Raw genomic sequence first — 22,543 nt, forward strand, 5'->3', positions numbered from 1 at the left:
ATTACGTCCAAAACAGTCGGGCATTGTTTCTGATAGCAACGTTTCTGATAGGGCCGTGGGTCCACATTTCAGATATTACGTCATATCGGACGCAAATCTGTATCAGCTCCGTTGTAGCCCCGTTTTTAGAGATTTGGGTACGGAGGAAAAGAGAGAGGGTTTTATTTTCTGATGCTGCGTGAGTTCCCAGGGACACATATTTATGTATAAAAGACATCACAAAGTGCATTTTGCATGATAGGTCCCCTTTAAGACTAAAAAGATACTCACTGGTTTCTTGAGGAAGAAGACGGACAGCGCTCCGATCAGAGGCATGTCTCCCAGCAGAGGCTCCATCACCACTCTCAGCGTCCCATGGAGCTGCAGAGGACATAATACAACACATTATGAATTAGTCAGTTAGTCCTTAGTGATGTTTAATATCTCACTGAAACGTATTTATGTTCATTGTCTTTTTAAAAAGTCCCATAACATATCATGTAAGGCCATTTATCATCTTTTTCTAAGCTGCTATTCCTTATGTATTACACACACACACACACACACACACACACACACACACACACACACACACACACACACACCACACACACACACACACACACACACACACACACATCACACACACACACACAACACACACACACACACACACCACACACACACACACACACACACACACACACACACACACACACACACACACACACACACACACACACACACACACACACACCACACACACACACACCACACACACACACACACACACACACACACACACACACACACACACCACAACACACACACACACACACACACACACACACACACACACACACACACACACCACACACACACACACACACACACACACACACACACACACACAACACACACACACACACACACACCCCCCCCCCCCTCTGTGGGAATAATAAAAGGTATTCTGATTCTGAAGTAACATCAGTGAATGTTTTCCACTTGAAGACGTCTCTGTCAGTGACTCAGAGCTCAGATATGCAGCCTGCCCGTCTGCAGCACCAAATTTGGTCGTAACTCACTGTGAGTAATCAAATACCAACATTAAGATCATCAAAATGGGCGCAGTGGAGAGATTTAAGATAGCCTTTCATTTTGTTTATACACACCAACCTCCTTCCTGAAGGTTTATAAATCATGGGCAGGAGATTGTGTGTGTCAGGATGCATTTTAACCCGAGGTAGAAGAAATTAGATTAGGAAAAGTAGTAATATTAAAATGTAAGAAAAATAAAATAAATGCATAAATAAAAACATAATAATAAATACTTTAAAATAATAAAATACATGAATAAATAGATAATAAAAATAAATACAATAAATTAAATTAATTAATATTAAGTAAATAGAGTAAAACAAATGTGAAGTAAAGGTATCATTAAATTGAACTTAGTACAATAAAAATAATAAAATGATGGACTTTGGAGATCGTTTCAGCGGCAGAAAATCTTAAATAAGGCAAGATAAATAAAATGTCTAAACAAAACGAGGGGAGTAAGTTCATATCTACTAATAAAAGCTATATATTTAACTACATGAGAAAGCTGATTTTCATATCCTGCTAAAATTAATATAAATTAAAGCTGCAAGCAGCGTTGAGCGGGTCTTCGACGCTCCGCAGGCTGTTGTCCGCACGTCGAGGTATCATGCAGGAGTTTTCCGGACTCGGCCGTTGGCAAACGTGGGAAGTTTCAGGCCGATCGGACAACGTAAATGGGAGTTACAGCAGTATCATACAGTAAACATTGTGTTTGATGGCGAGTGATCTACTGCCATGGCAACGGCATATGATGACATCCCAGAATTGGCGTAGAGCTGTTGAGGGGCGGACTAGTAGTCGTCATCTGAAGTCTGGTGCAGTTTGGAAGCTTTTCCATTGACTTAAGACAACATCGTGTTTTACGGCGAGTGATTCGTTGCCATGGAAACGGCATATGATGACATCCCATAATTGGCATAGTGCTGTTGAGGGCCGGACTAGTAGCCATGATCTGAAGTCTTGTGCCGTTTGGAAGCTTTTCCATTGAATTAAGACAACATCGTGTTTTACGGCGTGGGATGCGTTGCCATGGAAACGGCATACGGTGAGATCTCAAATTTCGCGTAGAGCTGTTGAGTCATGGACCAGTGATATAAAAGTGAAGATTGGGGGACGATGGGACCGTGTCGATTGGATTTACAGCGACATCGTGTTTTACGGCGAGTGATTCGTTGCCATGGAAACGGCATACGATGAGATCTCAGATTTCACGTAGAGCTGTTGAGGGCTGGACCATTAACTGTCATCTGAAGTCTGGTGCCGTTTGGAAGCTTTTCCATTGAATTAAGACAACATCGTGTTTTACGGCGTGGGATGTGTTGCCATGGAAACGGCATACGGTGAGATCTCAGATTTCACGTAGAGCTGTTGAGGCATGGACCGGTGATATAAAAGTGAAGATTGGGGGACGATGGGACCGTGTCCATTGGAGTTACAGCGACACCGTGTTTTATGGCGAGGGATTCGTTGCCATGGTAACGCCATATTAAGTAACATCAAATTTGACGTAGAGCTGTTCAGGGCCGCAGTGTTGACCATCATGTGAAGTTTGGTGGCGTTCTGAGTATGTCAGTTGGCGTTATGACATCATCGTGTTCCATGGCGAGGGATGGCCGAGCATCGAGCGAACGCGAACTTTGACGCCAAATCACGGCTACGCCGTGCGAAAGAAAAAGACTTCCGTGATAACTTTGAATTGCCCATGTCTCGAGACGCTACCCGACGAATTTCGAGTCGTACGGATAAAGTCCCTGGGAGAAGATAGATTTCGTGCGGAGGACGAAAAACGCGATAAATCGCGTTTTTCCGACGCCAAATTCAAAATGGCCGGCTTCCTGTACGTTATTTTATACCCCTCCAAGAGGCTTTTTGGTTTGTCTCCGCACCCTAGATATGCGTAGCGAGTTTCGTTCGTTTCGGTGAAAGTTAAAGTGGGGGGAGTTTACGTTAAAAACGGAAGTGGGCGTGGCCTACGCAATTTTTGACGCAAAGTTCCGGAACCAATTACACATCTGAAGTTGCACCACTTCTGACGCGCGTGCAACATTTGGTGAGTTTTCACATATATTGCGGGGGTCAAAGGTTTATCGGTCGCTGTGCGACCGATTTCAATAGGGTCTTCGCCGACCTAGGTCTCAGACCCTAATAAGTGAATGTTCTTCATTATATTCCACCATGGTTTTAACAGAAGGAGCAGTCCTGTTCTGGAGTAAGTGGCGTGAGAAAGTCTCAGAAAGTGACTCATCATTCAAGCTCAGCTCTAACTACTTATTTCTTCAGCAGTCTCTAAAAGCCGACACACTGCAGCTGTACAGTTTAAAAGCAAATATTGACTGCGCTGACTTTCTCTGATCTCTGAACAGCAAATATGGCCTGATGCAGCGGAGAGGATAACAGCTCCTTTATCAGGCCTGTGTCAACACATTATGTAAAAGTGTTTCTGCAGAAGGCAAGAGGTCACACAGGGGTCAAAGAAAATGAGAGCTGCTGTCGATGATAACATCTGTCTGAAAGAACTGATCAGATTTAGAGTTAAGAAGAGGGGATGATGAGCTTTCTAATGATATCTGTGTTGCTTTCCTTCTCAAATCATCAAGGAAAATATGTCACATACCTAGGGATGGGTACCGAGCCCCGGTATTAAACGGGCCCCGGGGCTGAATTATTAAAGACCGTGGTACCGTTAAGCCCCGACGTTATCGGTCTTTTTATCGGTACTGGAGACATTTAAAAAATATCTCATATGTATTATTGCTACATAAACATTATATTACATTATATATTATGATTATTTAGTATTTTCCATCTTTCCAATCCAGACGAGAGATCTCTCTCTCTCGTCTGTGTGCGAGGGGTCGGGGCAGTTTATACACACACAGCTGCTCTTTGAGCACCGGGAAAAGCGCTATATAAATAACATGTATTATATTACTACTTAGGGGTGCAACAACTAATCGACTTAATCGATTAAAATCGATGACCAAATTAGTTGCCAACTACTTCAGTCGGCGATTCGTTGGTGACGTCATCACGTGTGTTTTATGCGCCGTTAAGCTCCAACGTTATCAGTGTTTTTATCGGTACTGGAGACATTTAAAACATATATGTCATATGTATTATTGCTACAGAAACATTATATCGCAGTCTTAGTGTCGCCAACTAGTTTCTAACATGCGTCTATGAATATGATGTATTTTCGATCTCTCCAATCCAGACGAGAGATCTCTCTCTCTCCCCCGTCTGTGTGCGAGGGGGCGGGGCAGTTTACACACACGCGGCTGCTACATGCATGCAACACACACACACACACACACGAGATGGGAGAGAGAACGCGCTCCAAGGTGTGGTTAAACTTTGCCCGTCTCGATGTGGACAATGCTCGTTACCAAAAGAGGAATAAGAGTTGAGCATGTCAGGGCGGTAACACGAGCAATTTGTTTAAACATTTAGCAAAAGTGCACCACATCCAGACGGGGTTGATGATTAGAGGTAACTGAGTTATTTATTTTGTCAGCTATTCTGGCATCAGATTATTTAATACGATTTGTTAAAACATTGTTGTTTCTTTTGATGTGAAATATTATTTATTTAATTTAAATAAAAAGCAATGTTAGTTTTGTTCACAATTTGTTTAGTTAGTTTACCTTATTTTGTTCTCTAAAAGAACCGATACAAGTACCGTTAAAGGACCGGATCGATAAAAGTAGTAGTACCGTTAAAACCTTAATGATACCCATCCTTTCACATAACATGGTACATCACAGGCTACTGTACTTAGGAAAAGGACATCAGATTTTAATTTAAGTGGGGGATCCTGGGTTAACTCAAAAGCAGATTTTGAGTTGTACACACTGCTTAAAGAGGAGATTATGAGCGTTTTAATGATATCTGATTCTGAGTTGCTTTTTCTTCTCAAACCATCAAGGAAAATATGTCACATAACATGATGACTGTTACTGAGCCTTGATTATGAGGAAAAGGACATTTTACGTGGGGTAATCTGGGTTAATGAATGAATTTATTCAGGGTTTTTGTTTGTTTTAATGGCTGGATTGTTGTTATTTTAACTCTTGTATACAGCTGAAACGAGCTGTACAGTATCAGGCAACGTAGAATTGATAATTGGATAATTGTCTTTATCATTATATGGAAAACCAGTCTGAATGTCTGTCAATTTTTTGTACCTATTTATCCTCATAACTAAATATGCATGTGCAGTTCAAGTTTAAATGCATGCAAACTGAATTACTTTGAGTATTAATGTACTAGTTTTATTTATTCTATTGTATATATATATATATATACAATTATTCCACAAATTCAAATCTGACTACGGCTGCAACCAATACATATTTTCAATATCACGTAATCAGTTGATTGTTCCTCTGATTTATTGATTGTTCATTTAAAATAGTTTAAAAAAAAGTCAATTACAAGTGCAGGGATCCTAATTGTTGGTGCATGTGTTGCTTGTCTAACAAACAACAACCCTAAAGACAAAAATATTACATTTAAAATGATTAAAAACAGGAAAAGAGTGAATTATTTCTCTTATTTTGATGATCGTCTAATAGTTTGAACACTTGAAGTGACCTACCTCTTCTTAGTGAGACCATTTGTATTCTACGTCACCCTGGCTAACAAACCTACATCATGACATGGCATTGAGAATGTTAATAGCACTTCACATGATATATTCCCCGCTGCAGTCCTACCTGAATACTCTTGATTCCCGCTCTGCAGTAGTACTTCTTGATGTCCACGTCAATCTCTGTATTCCCCACAAAACTGGAAAGATTACAAATAGATTAAATGATGGTAATTGTGAAGTAAGGAAGAAGGAAATAGAAATGTGTTGTACATTCATGTCTTAAAGGTTTGCATTTGTTCTCGACAAACGGAAGCAGAGACAATTTAATTTTTAAATTAAAATGAGTGTTTTTCTACTGAAGAGGATTCAAACGGAGGAAAAATTCTCACCAAAAGTGAAGATTTATTTAGATTAAAGTGGGAATTATGACTATTTTCTCAGAAGAAATCACATGACCCTAATCCTCTTCCGTATTCATCTTTAACTTCAGTGTCAAAATACCCTAAGCAAAGACCAAAACCAAGGAAATATCTATACAAAGTTTCCTTTTTTCAACTAAAAAATTTCCTAAAACAGCTTAATTTTCAACAATTTGTCATTTGACAGGAGTAAAAAGTGCATTTGAGACAACATTGTATTTGCACTACTTTGCTGCTTGTAGCCACCGTTGTTATTTTTCTTATCATGGGGATTGCTGACAATTGGTAAAATATTGAATATCAGAAGCCTTATCGTTCACAAAATAAAATGTATTTGGGTTAAAGTGTGTGAGAGTGTGAGAGGTGAAGTGTGTGTACCTGATCTGCAGATCCATGATGATCTGCCTCTTGTCCACATTCTCTGTGTAAACCTTCACCCCGTTCACTCTCAGCGGCTGCAGAAACACAGATAAAAACGTCTCAAAGTGAGGAAATCTCAAAGAAAATACCGGTTTATTACCTCTAGTCTGAAATGTTTGAGTAAACAATGGTTTAGTATGTGGTTCAACCGAGAGGAACTTTAACATTTTGTTCTAAGACATCAAATACATCAGTAAATACCACACTAGTTCATTTAAAAACAGCGGTTGCTAACAAGAGTCTAAATGAGACGACTAAACGCCATCACGTCCAACATTAGCCGCCTTTAGCTTAGCGGTGGTGCTGTAGTTCCTTTATAGCCCAACATTAGCCACCTTTAGCTTAGCAGTGGTGACGTGAAGTCATGTAACCGTGCTGTAGTTCCTTTATAGCCCAACATTAGCCACCTTTAGCTTAGCAGTGGTGACGTGAAGTCATGTGACCGTGCTGTAGTTCCTTTGTAGCCCAACATTAGCCACCTTTAGCTTAGCGGTGGTGACGTGAAGTCATGTGACCGTGCTGTAGTTCCTTTATAGCCCAACATTAGCCACCTTTAGCTTAGCAGTGGTGACGTGAAGTCATGTGACCATGCTGTAGTTCCTTTACAGCCCAACATTAGCCGCCTTTAGCTTAGCGGTGGTGACGTGAAGTCATGTGACCATGCTGTAGTTCCTTTACAGCCCAACATTAGCCGCCTTTAGCTTAGCGGTGGTGACGTGAAGTCATGTGACCGTGCTGTAGTTCCTTTATAGCACAACATTTACTTCTTACGTCATAAAGTGGTGTTAATATCTAGAGATTATCTTGCTGAACAAAGCTCGTAAATATCATAAATGTGTGTTTGCCACAGAGATTATTTTCTGCAATAATCCAAAATCTAAAAGGACAAATCCCATTGACTTTTTGTAAAGGAAGCCCTTGAGATGCTAACAGCCTCTCTATTATATCGTGTCAGACTTTGTCTCAGTGTCACCTTGTCGCCCATGTCGATCTTGGTGAAGCAGAAGGAGCTGAGGTGAGGGTTTGCGGCCTGCACTGCCGGCTCGATGGTCTCTCTGAACAGCTTGTCTACAAACTGGGAGATGAACGGCCACATCTGCTTCACCGTCTGAAGAAGAAAGAGAGAGGAAGAAAGAATTAGACGGATAATTCACCTCTAAATCCAACATGGTGGATGCACAGCTGGAGCTAAGACATGTTGTAGATGTCACATTCTTGGTGTCATTGTCAGTGTTTATCAAACCATTTTTCAACACCATTTGTTTTTCTACACGCTTCATTTAGGGTCTGAGCAATATGGAGAATAATCACAATTTCAGATGAAACACCTCAATATCGATATTGTAAGGTTGAATATTGGGGCTTTCACAACATATTTGAGTAGAATTATGATAATTAATCACAAGTTATTTAAAGATATTAGCTTAGCAGATAAAGGCAAATAATAGAACAACTAAAACTGTCGGTTAAGTTTAGAAAATGAAAATCACTTTTTTTCAGTTTTATGTCACGATATTAATATGTTTTATTCATTTATTGCCCAGGCTTAACTTCAACCCAAGTAAGAATTCCTTTGTTTTCTTTTAAAGGGTTCCCATTATGCGTTTATTTCCCTTTCCTGTAGTGTGTTATGTGTAGGAGGCGTGTGGCGCAGTGGACTAGTGCGTTAGTGTTTGGATCAGGGGGTCACAGGTTCAAACCCCACTGCAGTCAGCATGTCGTTGAGACACTTCACCCCAAATTGCTCCTGTGGGGGATTGTCCACAGTATTGAGTATGTTAGTTGCTTTGGATAAAAGCGTCTAACAAGTGACATGTTCAAGGTTCTTTCTTATGTAATGTATGTTTTGGTGCATGTAAATGGTGTGCAAAGGCTAAAATCCCAAAGTATGTTGCAAATATAGGAATGGGGTTCGAATGAGAAACAGTAAATAGACAAGTCTGGACACATGTAGATGGACTTGTGGAATAGTAACCGATGTAAAATCACTACAAACTTTCTCACACACACACTATCTTTTGCAGGGAGAGTTTTATAGTAATATAATGGGAGTTAGTCATGTGTCTGTTACCGCAGCCATGGCCACATTTGATCTCAAAGACATCCTCTGCTGCTCAGTGACCTAGAAAAACTTTTGAGGAATTTTTACAGTCGAGACAACGGGAATGTGAGAGAGCAGGAATGTTCTCAGAGCCGATCGTCACCTGACTTGATGTCTTTGAGGAGTGGCTCTCAGCTGTTCAGGAAAAAAGGGACTGAATATCTGACTGAACACGAGCATTGTTCGTGGTTTTGTTTTGGTGCTTTAGTCCTGGAGGAAACCTTATTCCTTTAAATGTCAAATGTCTTCCCAAAAAAGGACAACTTGCAAATAAATTGTTATTAAATATAATTGTTATAACTTTGTTTATAGGGGTGTTGCAGTTAGGAGTATTAATAATATGTTTCTATAATACAAATATGATAATATTGTGTTGACTGTGTAATTCAGCATTAATATATAAATACTACAAAGTACACAACACTGTATTTATTGTCATTTAAATACTACATTGTCATTTTTATAAATATTTGTATTCGATTGTATTTGATTGAATATTGAACATATGTATTGTTATTTGTATGTAAATATTGTTCTTTTACGATATCTTTTATTAGACATTTTACCTTATTTTCTTATGTTTATATACATATATGTATTCCATTGTATTTTATTTCACATTCTTAGGTGAAATTCCCATGTTTTTATAAATATCTTTATCCCATTTCATTCTTAAATGGAGCAACTGTCAAGAAACCCAATTCACCCCGAGATAAACAAAGTATTCTGATTTAGATTGATTGTGTATTTGTTGTTTTATCACTTTCTATTGATCTTTTTGCCCACTTTTGTGCATGTATTGTGAGACTCTCTCTCCGCCAGCTACACACACATTTCGATTGTAATTCATTTGCAAAAAATAAGCCGATTTAACAAATTACCAGACTAATAATCAGGCTTTAAATCCCTCACGTTCAACTTCAGTAGATAAGCAGTAAGAAGGGAAGAGGAGTCCTCACCTCCACGCAGAAAAACACTTTGCTTAAGAGGAGCATACATATTTAATTATTGCCCCTTAAAATCAGACTCTCTGTGTTTGTAAACAACCGTAAACCTGAAGAGCACTTTGTCCGATTTGGATCATCAGCACCCATTAGCTTCTGACTGGAAGTGCACCTGGACATTTACACTAAGTGCTTCTTTATTACTCCCTTTCCTCTCAATTCTAATAGCTTTTTTAGCATAATGACATGCAGTATTTCTAAAGCATTGTACAAATAATGACATATAGAAATATAGCTTGAATAAAAACTGAATTAAAGTGTTTGTTTTACAAGAAACACAACCTTTTTTTGACCTTGAACTAAGTCATTCAAGTCACCCAGCCTCGTTTCCAAACCCCATTATGTGATAAAAGCGGAAAAGAACAACAGTTATCATATAGGTGACTTCTTGATTATTGTGCAGGATATAATATATATATATATATATATATATATATATATATATATATATATATATATATATAGATATATTACATATAGATATATTACATATAAAGTAAAGAGATATGGTGTAAATTGACCTGACACACTGTCCTGCTTTTCTTAATTTCCCACATTACGGTTTTACTCACTTTTACATTTTCAGTTTTAATGATGTCTCGATTCCTACTGCAGAATTTTTGAATAAATGGTTCCCAGACAGGTTTGAATTTAGGGCAATATGTGAGGAAGTGCAGCTCTCTCTCTTCGGGGAATGTTAGATCTGGTTCAGGGTCTAGCAGAGCTCCAGATTGAGAGCCTATTTATATACCTATGTGCTAGCTAACAGGCTAACAGGCTAACAGGGCCGAATGTAGAGCAAACCAGTGGGCGAGAGCAGAGAGAGAGAGTGAGAGTGTTTGTGTGTGTGTGCCGTGTGTGTGCCGTGTGTGTGTGTGTGTGTGTGTGTGTGTGTGTCTTTCTGTGGCCGAGTTAGCATATATGTGAACTTAAGGTGGAATGGCATGCGTGTTTTAAAACATATCACTGACATTATGAAGCGGACGTGTCTGTGAACAAGTACAGTGAGAGAGAAGCAGTGTGTGTGTGTGTGTGTGTGTGTGTGTGTGTGTGTGTGTGTGTGTGTGTGTGTGTACCTTATTCAGCCATTCCACTCTCTCCACATCTGGATAATGGACCTGGAAAAGAGACAGGAAGGAAAGAGTTAAAACTACGATTTAAATTCACACAGACGACATAATGTTTAGGTCAAATATTCTGTCGATTTCTTTCACATCTGTTTCCTGGTTTTCCCATTGATTCACGTCGGGCAGTAATGACAAGTTTAGGTGCTGCAGTGTTCAACACTGTGGGCTGTCTATGTTTAAACTGTGAAGGTTATTCAAGGTTGGATCAAGTGAAGCTGTGCCAGATGTGGCCGGCACCTGAACTAATTACAGACTAGTGCATCTGCTGCAGAGTGAAAACAGAGCAGATGAGTTGGAAAACACGAGTAAACGGAGGAAAGAGTGACTAACGGGTGCAATAAAACAAGCAGCTGCAGAGGAACAATGTCCTCTATTAGGTTTGAGACAATACTGGGGATATAACACTAAATATAAAGTATGAGGAAACAAATGAGACTGAGGAAGAACAACAATGTGTTTAAAAAATTGGCTTTTTTTACGTGACAAAGCAAGGAAACTGAGTCATTTCCGTGTTCCTGAAATGTATTAAAAGATGCGCATATTTAATGAGATTATGGCTAATTTGCATATTTAAACATGCGATTTCAGAAAACGTGTAATACAAAGAACAATTGTCTTAATGAAAGTAATTAACTGGAGACTTTTCTAGCTGATATCTTTAAGTTAAAAGAAATTCCCTATTCACCTATAGTGTCTCGCCTTAACAATGCCACGTAATTTTTTTTGCAGAGTGAAGTCATTCAAGGCAACATCCTACATCGAGTAAGAGTGTCAAATACTGTGATGGATCTGGCACAAATAGTATCACCTGTACTACCATGCGTTTCCCTTTTTTTAGTATTTTTACACAACGTTTTTTTAAGTGTATAATCATCTGTTATATTGGTGTTTTAAAAAGAGTTGGAAACGGTTTTATTCAGACACCTAATCTATCATTTAGATACAAAGAAAAGTGAAGAGAAGAAGAAGAATGGCATTTTTTAAGACTTTCATTTCCGTCATTAAATCATTATTGGTACACAACAACGTCACCGGGCTTGATTTGTTTATCTATTATTCCCCGTTGGTTAGCAACAGTGCTAACCCTACCTTTCTTTTTCCAATTAGTTTCCTGTTTAGTCCAGCTTGTTAGCGACATTTGTGTGCACCTGACACGAAAACAGGAACCGGTTAGTATTTAAATCTGCACACATGTTGATGCTAAGCTTCCCATATCTGTTTCCAATCATCACAAATTGTTTATAATATGATTGAACTGTTTCTCAGAGATATATGTATCCATTTCTGCCCGTACTTTTGAACACACAGCTATATTTCCATGCGATCTAATGGCCCGAGGATATCATATAACAAATGGGAATGCTGAGCGACGAAAGACATTTCCGGAAACACAGCCCCTCCCACACTTTAGGTTACACGTGTGTGTTTAAAAGAAGGACTCACACTCCAACTATGTCACAGCTGTTTGGAAATCCTATCCTCCCTTTGCAGACACACCCCCAAAAACAATGCATGTGTGTGTGAGAGAGAGAGAGGGGTGTGGACAGCATAGATAATTATGTTTAGAATTGCTGGAGTTGATTGTTTTAAACCGGCAAATGAAAGATGTTACAGCTATGCCGTGTCAATGCCTGTCGACTAAGAATCCAACTCAGCTTCCGACAACAAAAACAAACAGAAAACGTGCTCGATTAGCGTCTCTTCAAACTGCAGAAGGCGCCGAAAGGTGCAGAAACCGGAGAGCTTAGTGACGAGAGGGTTGCTCCGCGCTGACGTCTATATTTAGTTCTCAGGGAAAGCGAGAAAGAGATAAGAGAGGAATCGGTGGATGAAATCTGAGTCTATTGTGCTGAGGGTGCAAAGACATGACTAGATGTTAGATTAGGAGTCATTGTCGAGCCTTCAAAAGCGATTATTTCGATGACTTCAACTCTTCCCTGCGTACCTTTGCTGATACATCTCACTGACACCCTAATGTGGATTCATGTCTAAGCAGATTTCTTACCTTTTAACAGGCAGAAACTAAACTAAACTCATATCATCAATTGTTAAACTCAGCAGGGACTCATTATAAAAGAAATATGTTTGTTTTCAATTCATTGTAGAGTTCGCAAAAGCGATTCGATAACTGGACCTCCTCCCTGCATACCTTTGCTTTCATGTTATTGATGTGCTATTTTAGATGACGTTCAGGCACAGCTTTGCCAATTAAATGGTAGAAAAACAACAAAACTTAGCAGGCATTATAAAGTAATATCCATAATGTGGAAGAAGATCTTATTTACGCTGAGCCGAGTAAAAGTCATTCTTCTTTTAATAATGATTCACCATAGAATAAAGTATTTGTACATAAGTACTACATGTTTGTTTGTTTGTTTGTCCTTACACCATGTGAAGCCGCCTGGGGTCTCTTGAAAGGCAATATAAAAATGTAATCTATTATTATTATGAATATTATAGTATTTGAGTAAACTTTATTACTTCCCAACACTGTCGGAGAATGACAAATATTCCTCTTGCTGCAGAACGCTGAATGGTGAACAGCAGCGTTTCCGCCAGGGGGGCGTCTTGCCGTCATTTGACGCCCTGAACCCAAACCGAGGGCGTCCAAAAAAAAAAGAAATTCGAGAGAAGATCGAGTTTTTATCGCTTGAAATGACGAAAAGGAAAAAGGACAAGGACATCCCTCTGTTGGAGGGGCAAAGGAGTCTGGTGGGATTATTTTCGCCGCCAGCAAAGCGTGTTCCTGTGACGGAAAGTGCACTGCCGGCGAGCCTAAAAGAGCCGGAATTCCCATCACTAATACGTAAAGAGATAGTATCTATAACTTAAGGGACAGCTCAATTCAAAATTCCCCGGGAACACTGGTAAACAGCCCAAATGGGTTTTATTTTCTCCTAAGCTAGAGTATAACTGATATTAATTCAACCTTGTAACCAGGGACAGTTCATTATCTTCATACATCTAGTGTACCAAACATTTGATTTATCCTTTTGCATTATAAACATTAAATCCTTGGGTTTTTGAGTGTTGTCGTACACACTTGATTTGTGGGCGTGGTTAAATCTCAATTGGGTTGGAAAACAATAGACGCGGCCAGGTGGCATCCTTACCAGCTCTACTGGCTCCTTTCTACCCTCCTGGATGACTGTACTTCTTAACTTATCCCTAAGAGAGATGAGCCAGGGAAAGGAAACCCATATCGGCCCCTTGTATCCGTGATCTCGTTCTTTCTGTCATCATGACCCATCTTTCATGACCATATGTTAGGGTAGGAACGAAGTAGTTCAAGAATAAAGCAATATATTCAACATAGAACCCTCCTAAATCTTTCTAATTTGATTGTCTTTTCCTGGAACTAAAATGACTGCAGAACGAGGTGCTGTTGTGACATGCAGAGGAATAATGCAATCTTATTTTTTAAGCATTGACAACAGTCAATGTGGCTTGTCAGCGTAAAATACGAGCATACTCATTTACAGCAGGATTCTCTCCAAGAATTCTTGGCGAGAGAAAGGTCTCATCGATCATCGTGCAAACTGCTTATTCTGGTGGAATACATGGCCGGCATCTTGTTCCCTTATCAACCAGAAGTGCTTCTTTATAAGTGCTGAAAACAGAGTATCTTAAGCCAAATGTAAGCGTTTAAGACGCTCTAAATCAATATCCCCAAGATGGAAATGTTCTCCAGTTTTTACGCTTCAGGAAAATTAATACAGTTTCCATCAAGGCTGCAAAATCAGGGTTAGGGTTAGGGTCAAACATAGCTTTTTATTTGATATCTTACATCTTGCAGTAAACTGGGAAGACATTTACATTTGAGGTAGTGTCTCTTTCCAAACCTAAAAATAAAAGGTTTTCCTTAAAGATTTAAGATGAGGGAGACTGCTATGTTTTAAGTGACTTCTTCCTGTCCCTTCAGCCAGTTTCTGCTTTACAGGTAATAACATTTTACAATGCATTTACTAAAACATACAAAGCCTTTCAATAGGAAGGAGTGGAGAGAGAAAAACGAGTTGCTCCAGCTGTGAGTGCATGAAGTAGAAATGTCTTGTCTCTGAATCAGAACATTGGATTTCTATTTCAAACATTGAGTATAAGGAGTTACTTACATTTAAGGCAGTGTGGGGGGGATAACATGAATTTAAGCTAGAATATGCCTTTTCATCCTCATTTGTAGTGATCTGTACCAACAAATGTGGATTCAAACACCCCCACACTTTAACCTCAACAACTGTTTTAAATCCAATGTACTGGAAGCGAGTGTTTTAAGAGAAAAACCATTGAAAACATTCACAGACTGGAGGTGAAAGCAGGGCAGAGCAGCACGAGGCTTGTTCTGTTTCGAAAGTAGAAATGTCTTTGGAGGTTTTGGATCTATATCAGAACATTGGATGTTCTTTAAAACATTGAGTACAAGGAGTGACTTTAATTTAAGGCAGTTTGGGGGGGATAACATGGTTATTATATTCATTTAAAGTCAAGATTGTAGCTAAAATATGCCTTTTCATCCTTATTCGTAGTGTGAAAAGGGCAACGATCTGTACCCACAAACTTAGATTGAAACACCCCCACACTTTAACCTTAAGAACTGTTTTAAATCCAATGTGTTGGAGGCGAGTGTTTTAAGAGAAAAACCATTGAAAACATTCACAAACTGGAGGTGAAAGCAGGGCAGAGCAGCACAAGGCTTGTTCTGTTTCTCCACATTGTTTCCATTCTCCAGCGTGGAGCAGAGCCCAGCCCTTTGGCACATCAGAAGAAGAAACCCCACCCAGAACATGTCATCCGAGAGCAGAGAAAGAGAGGAGGAGGAGGAGGAGGAGGTGGAGAGGAACAGAAAGAGGCGTAGAGAGAGAATCAGAAACACTGCGGTGGTAGCTTTCCATGTCTGTCTATTCAAAGGCAGATGGAAAAGTCGGACTGGTTGCAACTACATTGTTTTTAAATGTGCCATCAAGGGAAGAGGGTTGGAGGAGTTTGACTGAACATTTCCAGCAACACCCACCTTTATATTCATAGTTACACACACCCACACTGACTCAAACACTGGCATACCTCATCTGAAGGGTGCCAAACAGTGTGACGTCACGTTGTGTCACGTGACTTGAATTTTGAATTGAGCCGTTCCCTTTATAGATACTATCTCTTTACGTATTAGTGATGGGAATTGCGGCTCTTTTTAGTGAGCCGGATCATTTGGCTCGGCTCACTAAGAAGAGCCGGCTCTTTCGGCTCCTAAACGGCTCTTTATGTTACCACAGTTTACCACGGAGCCTCAGTTTCGCCGCTACGAGGCTCCGGCGCTCGCAGTTCACGCGCGTGCTCCACTAGCACCCCCCGCCAAGGCTTGCCGGCAGTACACTTTCCGTCACAGGAACACGCTTTGCGGGCGGCGAAAATGATCCCAACAGACTCCTTTGCCCTTTGAGGGATGTCCTTGTCCTTTTTCCTTTTCCTCATTTCAAGTTATAAAAACTCTCGATCTTCTCTCGAATTATTTATTTTTTGTACGCCCTCGTCAAATGACGGCAAGACGCCCCCCTGGCGGAAACACTGCCACCAACACATGTTCGAATCCTACCAGGCATTTAGGAGATTACCATTGTTTCTATTGGCTCGTGAGCGATGCAAATCTAATAGCCACTTGGTGCTTATTTTGTGTCCTAGGATGGAGTGGATTTGCATAACAGCAGGGTTTCCCACACATAGACTGTACTTGGGCGGGCCGCCCAGGTATATTAACGGCCCGCCCAAGTAGTTTTTCGTTTTTTTTATATATTATTTATTTTTATTTTTTTTATTCGCCCGCGACCACGACGCCATCTGCGATCGATTAACTTGTAGACAATGATCGCTCGCTCTACGCCTCCTGTACCCACTCCCGGACTGGCCATCGGGAGGACCGGGGGGTTTCCCGATGGCCTGGCCTGTTAAGTGGTCTGCCTCACACAGGGTGACTGGCTGTCTACATGATGTGGCCTGCCTCACACAGGGTGACTGGCTGTCTACATGATGTGGCCTGCCGACATGGCCACTGTCATACAGATCATAAATCAAAGCCCTCGATTGGTCCCCTAGAGGATTTGAGGTCCACCCCTACTTAAAATCACATTGATAGGTTCCTAAATACATTTAACATTTTTTTTTAAATAGTAACCCATGTCCATATGTTTATTTGTGGGTAGTATATTTAAACTATAGGGCTATCACTATGGGCCCTGGCTGTACCTGTTCGCTCTGCCATGGCGTGAAGGGTCTGCTAACAAGCGACCAACAGAAAGGTTAATGTTAATGTTGATGTTGTTGCACGTCACAAAGACACGTCACCTCAACCCCCCCCCCCCCGCTACCAGCACCCCCCCAAGTATATTTCAGATCTGTGGGAAACACTGAACAGTGATGACTTCTGTTTGTTTTGGTTTCACCCGATTCACCTTTGCTCAACTTCTACTTAATCTGATGTAGTTAAAGGTACAGTAGGGTAGTTAAGTTTGAGAAACCGGCTCGAGATACACTTTTTGTTATATTCCATGGAATGCTCTTAACATCCCGATAGCAATGAATATCTTAAGTGCTTTGACAAAAATGTTCTCCGGTTGTGTATTTTCAAATTCTAGCGATCTCGAGCCGGTTTCTCAAACTTACCTACCCTACCTTTAAATGTGATAACACAATCAATCACAATCCAAAGGCGCTTAAACTACTTAAAAATCAATCATCTGAAAGTAAAAACCTGCTTGTTAACAGCTCTGATTAAGGTAAGGATACTAAACTAATACACAAGAGTCATGGAGTCTTAAAGCACTGGTGAAAAACCATTTCACATATAGTCAAAATATCTGTAAAAACTGTCTTAAAACATATGAAAATCCTCTTAATAAATGTCTCTTCACACTGGCCACACAAGTCCTTTGGGCTATTGAAACACATTCCTAAATTGCGCTGCTCAAATTTCAGCTCTTGTATTGTGTATACTTTAACAGGAATGTGGTTTTACTGTATGCCCTGTAGCCCCATATCTTATGTCATGCATTGCTAATTACATTAAGGCTGCAGCCACACAAGGACGATAACGGAAACGCACCGAAATCGTCTATCCATCTGATAGAGAACTGTAGCGGATACGACCGTTATCGTCCTCGTGTGGCTGCAGCCTAAGAGCTTTAAAGGTTGCACATGGGAGTCTGGCTCTGATTATCTTTTGCTCATTTCCTCACAAACATTATGATTTTCCAGCTCATATGGATCAAAGGATTAAAGAGCATTCGAGTGATCATGGATTATGGACAGAGACTAAAAAAAGCACATGAAAGTAATGTTGCATGATGAGAGCAAATGTGTGGGATGTTTGTTACGTGATGAAATGAGAGTGAAACATTTATTTGAAAAACAAAAACAAAAGCCTTTTTCTTGAAGTTGTTACTTTTTAAATTTTCAGCATTTATCCAGTTCTGAACTTTCTAAAGTTTATACTTTCATTTTGAATTCATAGTATCTAGCAGGCATAATTTAAAACCACATTATATTTATATTGTTACTGAAAGTAGGGCTGAACCTAATATGTATTTACTGTACATTACCAATTATTACACAATTACTCTATCTTGGCCAGGACTCAAAGACATTTTTAATCCTAATGAGAATTATTCTCCTGGTTAAAAAACTTGTGCTCCTATTGGCTAGCGCTCCAACACATTGTACGTGATACACCTGAACATCAGCAGGAGAGGACTCTTTAAAGTAGAGACACTACATACTGATATACACCTGAACATCAGCAGGAGAGGACTCTTTAAAGTAGAGACACTACATACTGATATACACCTGAACATCAGCAGGAGAGGACTCTTTAAAGTAGAGACACTACATACTGATATACACCTGAACATCAGCAGGAGAGGACTCTTTAAAGTAGAGATACTACATACTGATATACACCTGAACATCAGCAGGAGAGGACTCTTTAAAGTAGAGACACTACATACTGATATACACCTGAACATCAGCAGGAGAGGACTCTTTAAAGTAGAGACACTACATACTGATATACACCTGAACATCAGCAGGAGAGGACTCTTTAAAGTAGAGACACTACATACTGATATACACCTGAACATCAGCAGGAGAGGACTCTTTAAAGTAGAGACACTACATACTGATATACACCTGAACATCAGCAGGAGAGGACTCTTTAAAGTAGAGACACTACATACTGATATACACCTGAACATCAGCAGGAGAGGACTCTTTAAAGTAGAGACACTACATACTGATATACACCTGAACATCAGCAGGAGAGGACTCTTTAAAGTAGAGACACTACATACTGATATACACCTGAACATCAGCAGGAGAGGACTCTTTAAAGTAGAGACACTACATACTGATATACACCTGAACATCAGCAGGAGAGGACTCTTTAAAGTAGAGACACTACATACTGATATACACCTGAACATCAGCAGGAGAGGACTCTTTAAAGTAGAGACACTACATACTGATATACACCTGAACATCAGCAGGAGAGGACTCTTTAAAGTAGAGACACTACATACTGATATACACCTGAACATCAGCAGGAGAGGACTCTTTAAAGTAGAGACACTACATACTGATATACACCTGAACATTTGCATAATATGGCTCCTTTAAAGGTTGCCATGTTTCTCCGTGTGTCCAGTGATGTTTCTGACCCATGGTTGCCACAGTCCCTGTTTAGACTCTGCAATATAACTTTAAATACTTCTGAACACCAGCGGGGCCACAACAACCGAAATAAAGCCTTTATAGATGCTGCTTGTGTCTGACAGCAGCGATAAAACTGCACCATTACCTCAGGCATTCTCAGCCTGTTGACTCTGAGCTGCTACCCACACTGACTCATTCTCTGCATATTTCTTGAAAGAGCGAGAGAAGAAGAAGAAGAAGAAGTCTGGCTCTCCACCAAAAGTCCATAATTCAGGGATCATCAGAGTTGTTGACTTTACATGCAGAGTGAGTAGGTGGCTCTATTCAGCGTATTGCATTGTATTCATTGTGTGTGCAACTGGGGTGGAAATAAAGAGGTTTAAAAAGGACATTAAAATTCACTGAAACCCCTAAATAAATTAAGTTGTTGCTAGAGCCGCACGATTAATCAAAATGTTATCAAATTCGAATAGTGGGCTCGTGCAATATCTAAATTGAATTTGACTTATTCTCTGCATTTAAAAAGGTAATCTACAGAATCCTTGTTTGGTAAATATTCCCATTTTTCAACGATAATATGGATCAAAAAGTCGTTCACTCTAATATCGCAATTAGGGGAAAGTGGGAGATTGTTGTGAAAACAAAACCTTCCACAACTGGCTTGAATTTCATGACAGGAAAATAGAAATGTTGCATCTATTAGAAAACAAACAAAGAGAAAGATGGTAGAAACTAATTACCGCTTTACTTTTGTGCTTAAACTTTAACCAATCAAATTGTATTCATTTGGCAGAAACATTTGCAGCTGAATACTCGTGTAAAAAGTAAAATAATTCAAATATATATTGTATTTACTCATGAAAGTGTAGAGTGTTGTTGTACACACTCAGACTATGTTTTTAAGGCACTGTTTAAATGGGAGGCCGTAACGGAACCACGGAAACGGACCCCTCAAACGATAACAGGTCCCAAGGTGGATAGATCTGCGGACGGAGCGCTCTGGGGGGCCAAACGGCTCCGTGTGTACGTCCTATACGATCATTTCCTGATAACGATGAAGCCATAGCCTCCACCTCTCCCCACCTCTGCTGCTCACTGCTGTAGCATGGTCAGTAGCTACATATGTTAGTGCAACATCTACAGCTCCTCTACCACAACCATCAGCAACAAGTGGACATGGAGAACTACATGAACTACATGTTGCTAAATCCACCGCGGAGAATAAACAAAAGAGCAACCAGGCAACCAGGCAACCATGGCAACCATGCTCGGGGGGGTCTTCTTCGCTGCTTTTGGTGTATTTTGTGGCGGAAGTACGCCACTAACAGGCCCGGCATATGTACTACAGCGTCTCCAGCGGGTCGAGCGGTCTCGTGTGAAGGGACACGTTTATTGAGCCGTATCCGTGTGAACGGAATACTTTTTTGATATCGAATTTGGTTCGTTTGCTTTCCCGTGTAAATGGGGCCTAAATGTTTAACATTGGGCCCTGGAAATTACTAGATTTGTGGACTATTTTCTGTGATTTCATAGCCTTGATGACACAAAGCCTAAGGAGGTAACAATTACCTCACTCCATTGAAAATACCTCTTGGTATCGGGGCGTTAATCTTTACATAATCCTTAGAAATTACAATCAAAAGCTCTTTTGTTTAAGCAGATTACTAAAGTACGAACAGCCACTTTGGCAGGACATTAACCACAAATGAGAAATGCTTAGGGACCTTCAGTTTAAAAAACTTCAGGGCAGAACAGTTAGAGAAAGTGTTCTAGATTGGATGGAATTAGTCACATTAAATTAGGGAGTTGTTTGATTGATCACTTAATCATTCAATGGAAATGTTTTGTTGGAGATTAGGTTTTTAAATGCGAGAATTTCGAAGTATTGGACAAAAAAGTAACTTTAAGACTTCAACCTGCACATTGGGAAGTTGCGATTGGCAATTTGAAAGTATTTGTTCCTGATCCTCATTTTACCAACGAGTAATCTGTCAGTAACACAAACTGGCTCCTAACTACGATTATTTCACGCTGACTCAAGGTCTTCTATAAGCTTCTAATCATTGGGTTCTGAGGTCAGTGTGATAGAGGTATCTTATACTGTATTAAGGACAGACTGACAGTGTCTGAGTGTCTTTCAGGGGTCAAAGTTCACAGCTGATTGGTAATCAGTAAGACATGTTAATCCTTCAGACGTACTTTCACTCGCTTGTGTGTCAGTTTCCCTTTAATCAGGCAAAAACAATGAGCTGCCAATCACCATTGTTTGGTTTATACATTCAAACGTCATTAGTCCCGTTGATGTGGGTTAAAAAATGTTTGACTAAAAGATAAGCTAGCTGACTCCTAAAACAACAAAAAAGACAGCTGCTCTACCAACACTCTGTCTCTTCCTTATTCTACTTTGTAGACAAAAACATAGCTGATCGTTTTGTATTGGGCCCAGGCTTTAGATTGGTGCAGGAATGAGTCCTAAACCTAGAAATTAGTCAGCATTTAAGCACTTACAAGTTCCCTCTACTTGAAGTCAAGGGCTTTTTTTTGGTAAGATTACTTGAATAAGGTCTGTGGTTAATATAACGCCAATGTTTTTTTTTTTTTTTATTATATATATATATATATATATATATATATATATGTTATATATATATGTTATATATATATATGGTGTTCCAAGCGGGATTTGAACTCGCAATCAGCCCACCTCACTATCCATTAGACCACCAAAAATATATATATATATATATATATATATATATATATATATATATATATATATATATATATTTTTGGTGGTCTAATGGATAGTGAGGTGGGCTGATTGCGAGTTCAAATCCCGCTTGGAACACCACTACTAGTGTGCCCTTGAGTAAGGCCCTCAGTTACTCCAGGGAGAATGTCCCTGTAATTGGTCATTGTAAGTCACTTTGGAATAAGGCGTCTGCTAAATGCCTAAATTGTAAATTATATTTTTGGGAGAATAAACCCCACAGATCCTCAACTCCGGTGTGTCTCACTCATTAACAACGCAACACAGAGCAACAAGAACGTTCTCTGCTACAGTAGCCATGAACTCGCATGTATTTTCTTATTTGAGGGGGGGGGGGGGT

The 22,543-nt window shown here is 39.9% G+C and overlaps 1 protein-coding gene across 2 annotated transcripts in view; it reads right to left on the reverse strand.

Annotated features, from left to right (window-relative positions):
• Window positions 1-22,543, reverse strand: part of LOC117483756 (extended synaptotagmin-2-like) — a 57,757-nt gene that overhangs the window by 29,741 nt on the left and 5,473 nt on the right. For both annotated transcript variants that reach the window (XM_034132106.1, XM_034132105.1), the window contains exons 3-7: window positions 10,692-10,733; window positions 7,484-7,618; window positions 6,469-6,545; window positions 5,796-5,868; window positions 271-360 (exon numbers count right to left, since the gene is read on the reverse strand). In XM_034132106.1, the coding sequence (XP_033987997.1) occupies window positions 271-360; window positions 5,796-5,868; window positions 6,469-6,545; window positions 7,484-7,618; window positions 10,692-10,733 (417 nt within the window). The remainder of the gene's footprint in view (window positions 1-270; window positions 361-5,795; window positions 5,869-6,468; window positions 6,546-7,483; window positions 7,619-10,691; window positions 10,734-22,543) is intronic.

The sequence above is a fragment of the Trematomus bernacchii genome, unplaced genomic scaffold (assembly GCF_902827165.1).
Source record: "Trematomus bernacchii unplaced genomic scaffold, fTreBer1.1, whole genome shotgun sequence".
In the NCBI taxonomy this organism is placed as follows: domain Eukaryota; kingdom Metazoa; phylum Chordata; class Actinopteri; order Perciformes; family Nototheniidae; genus Trematomus; species Trematomus bernacchii.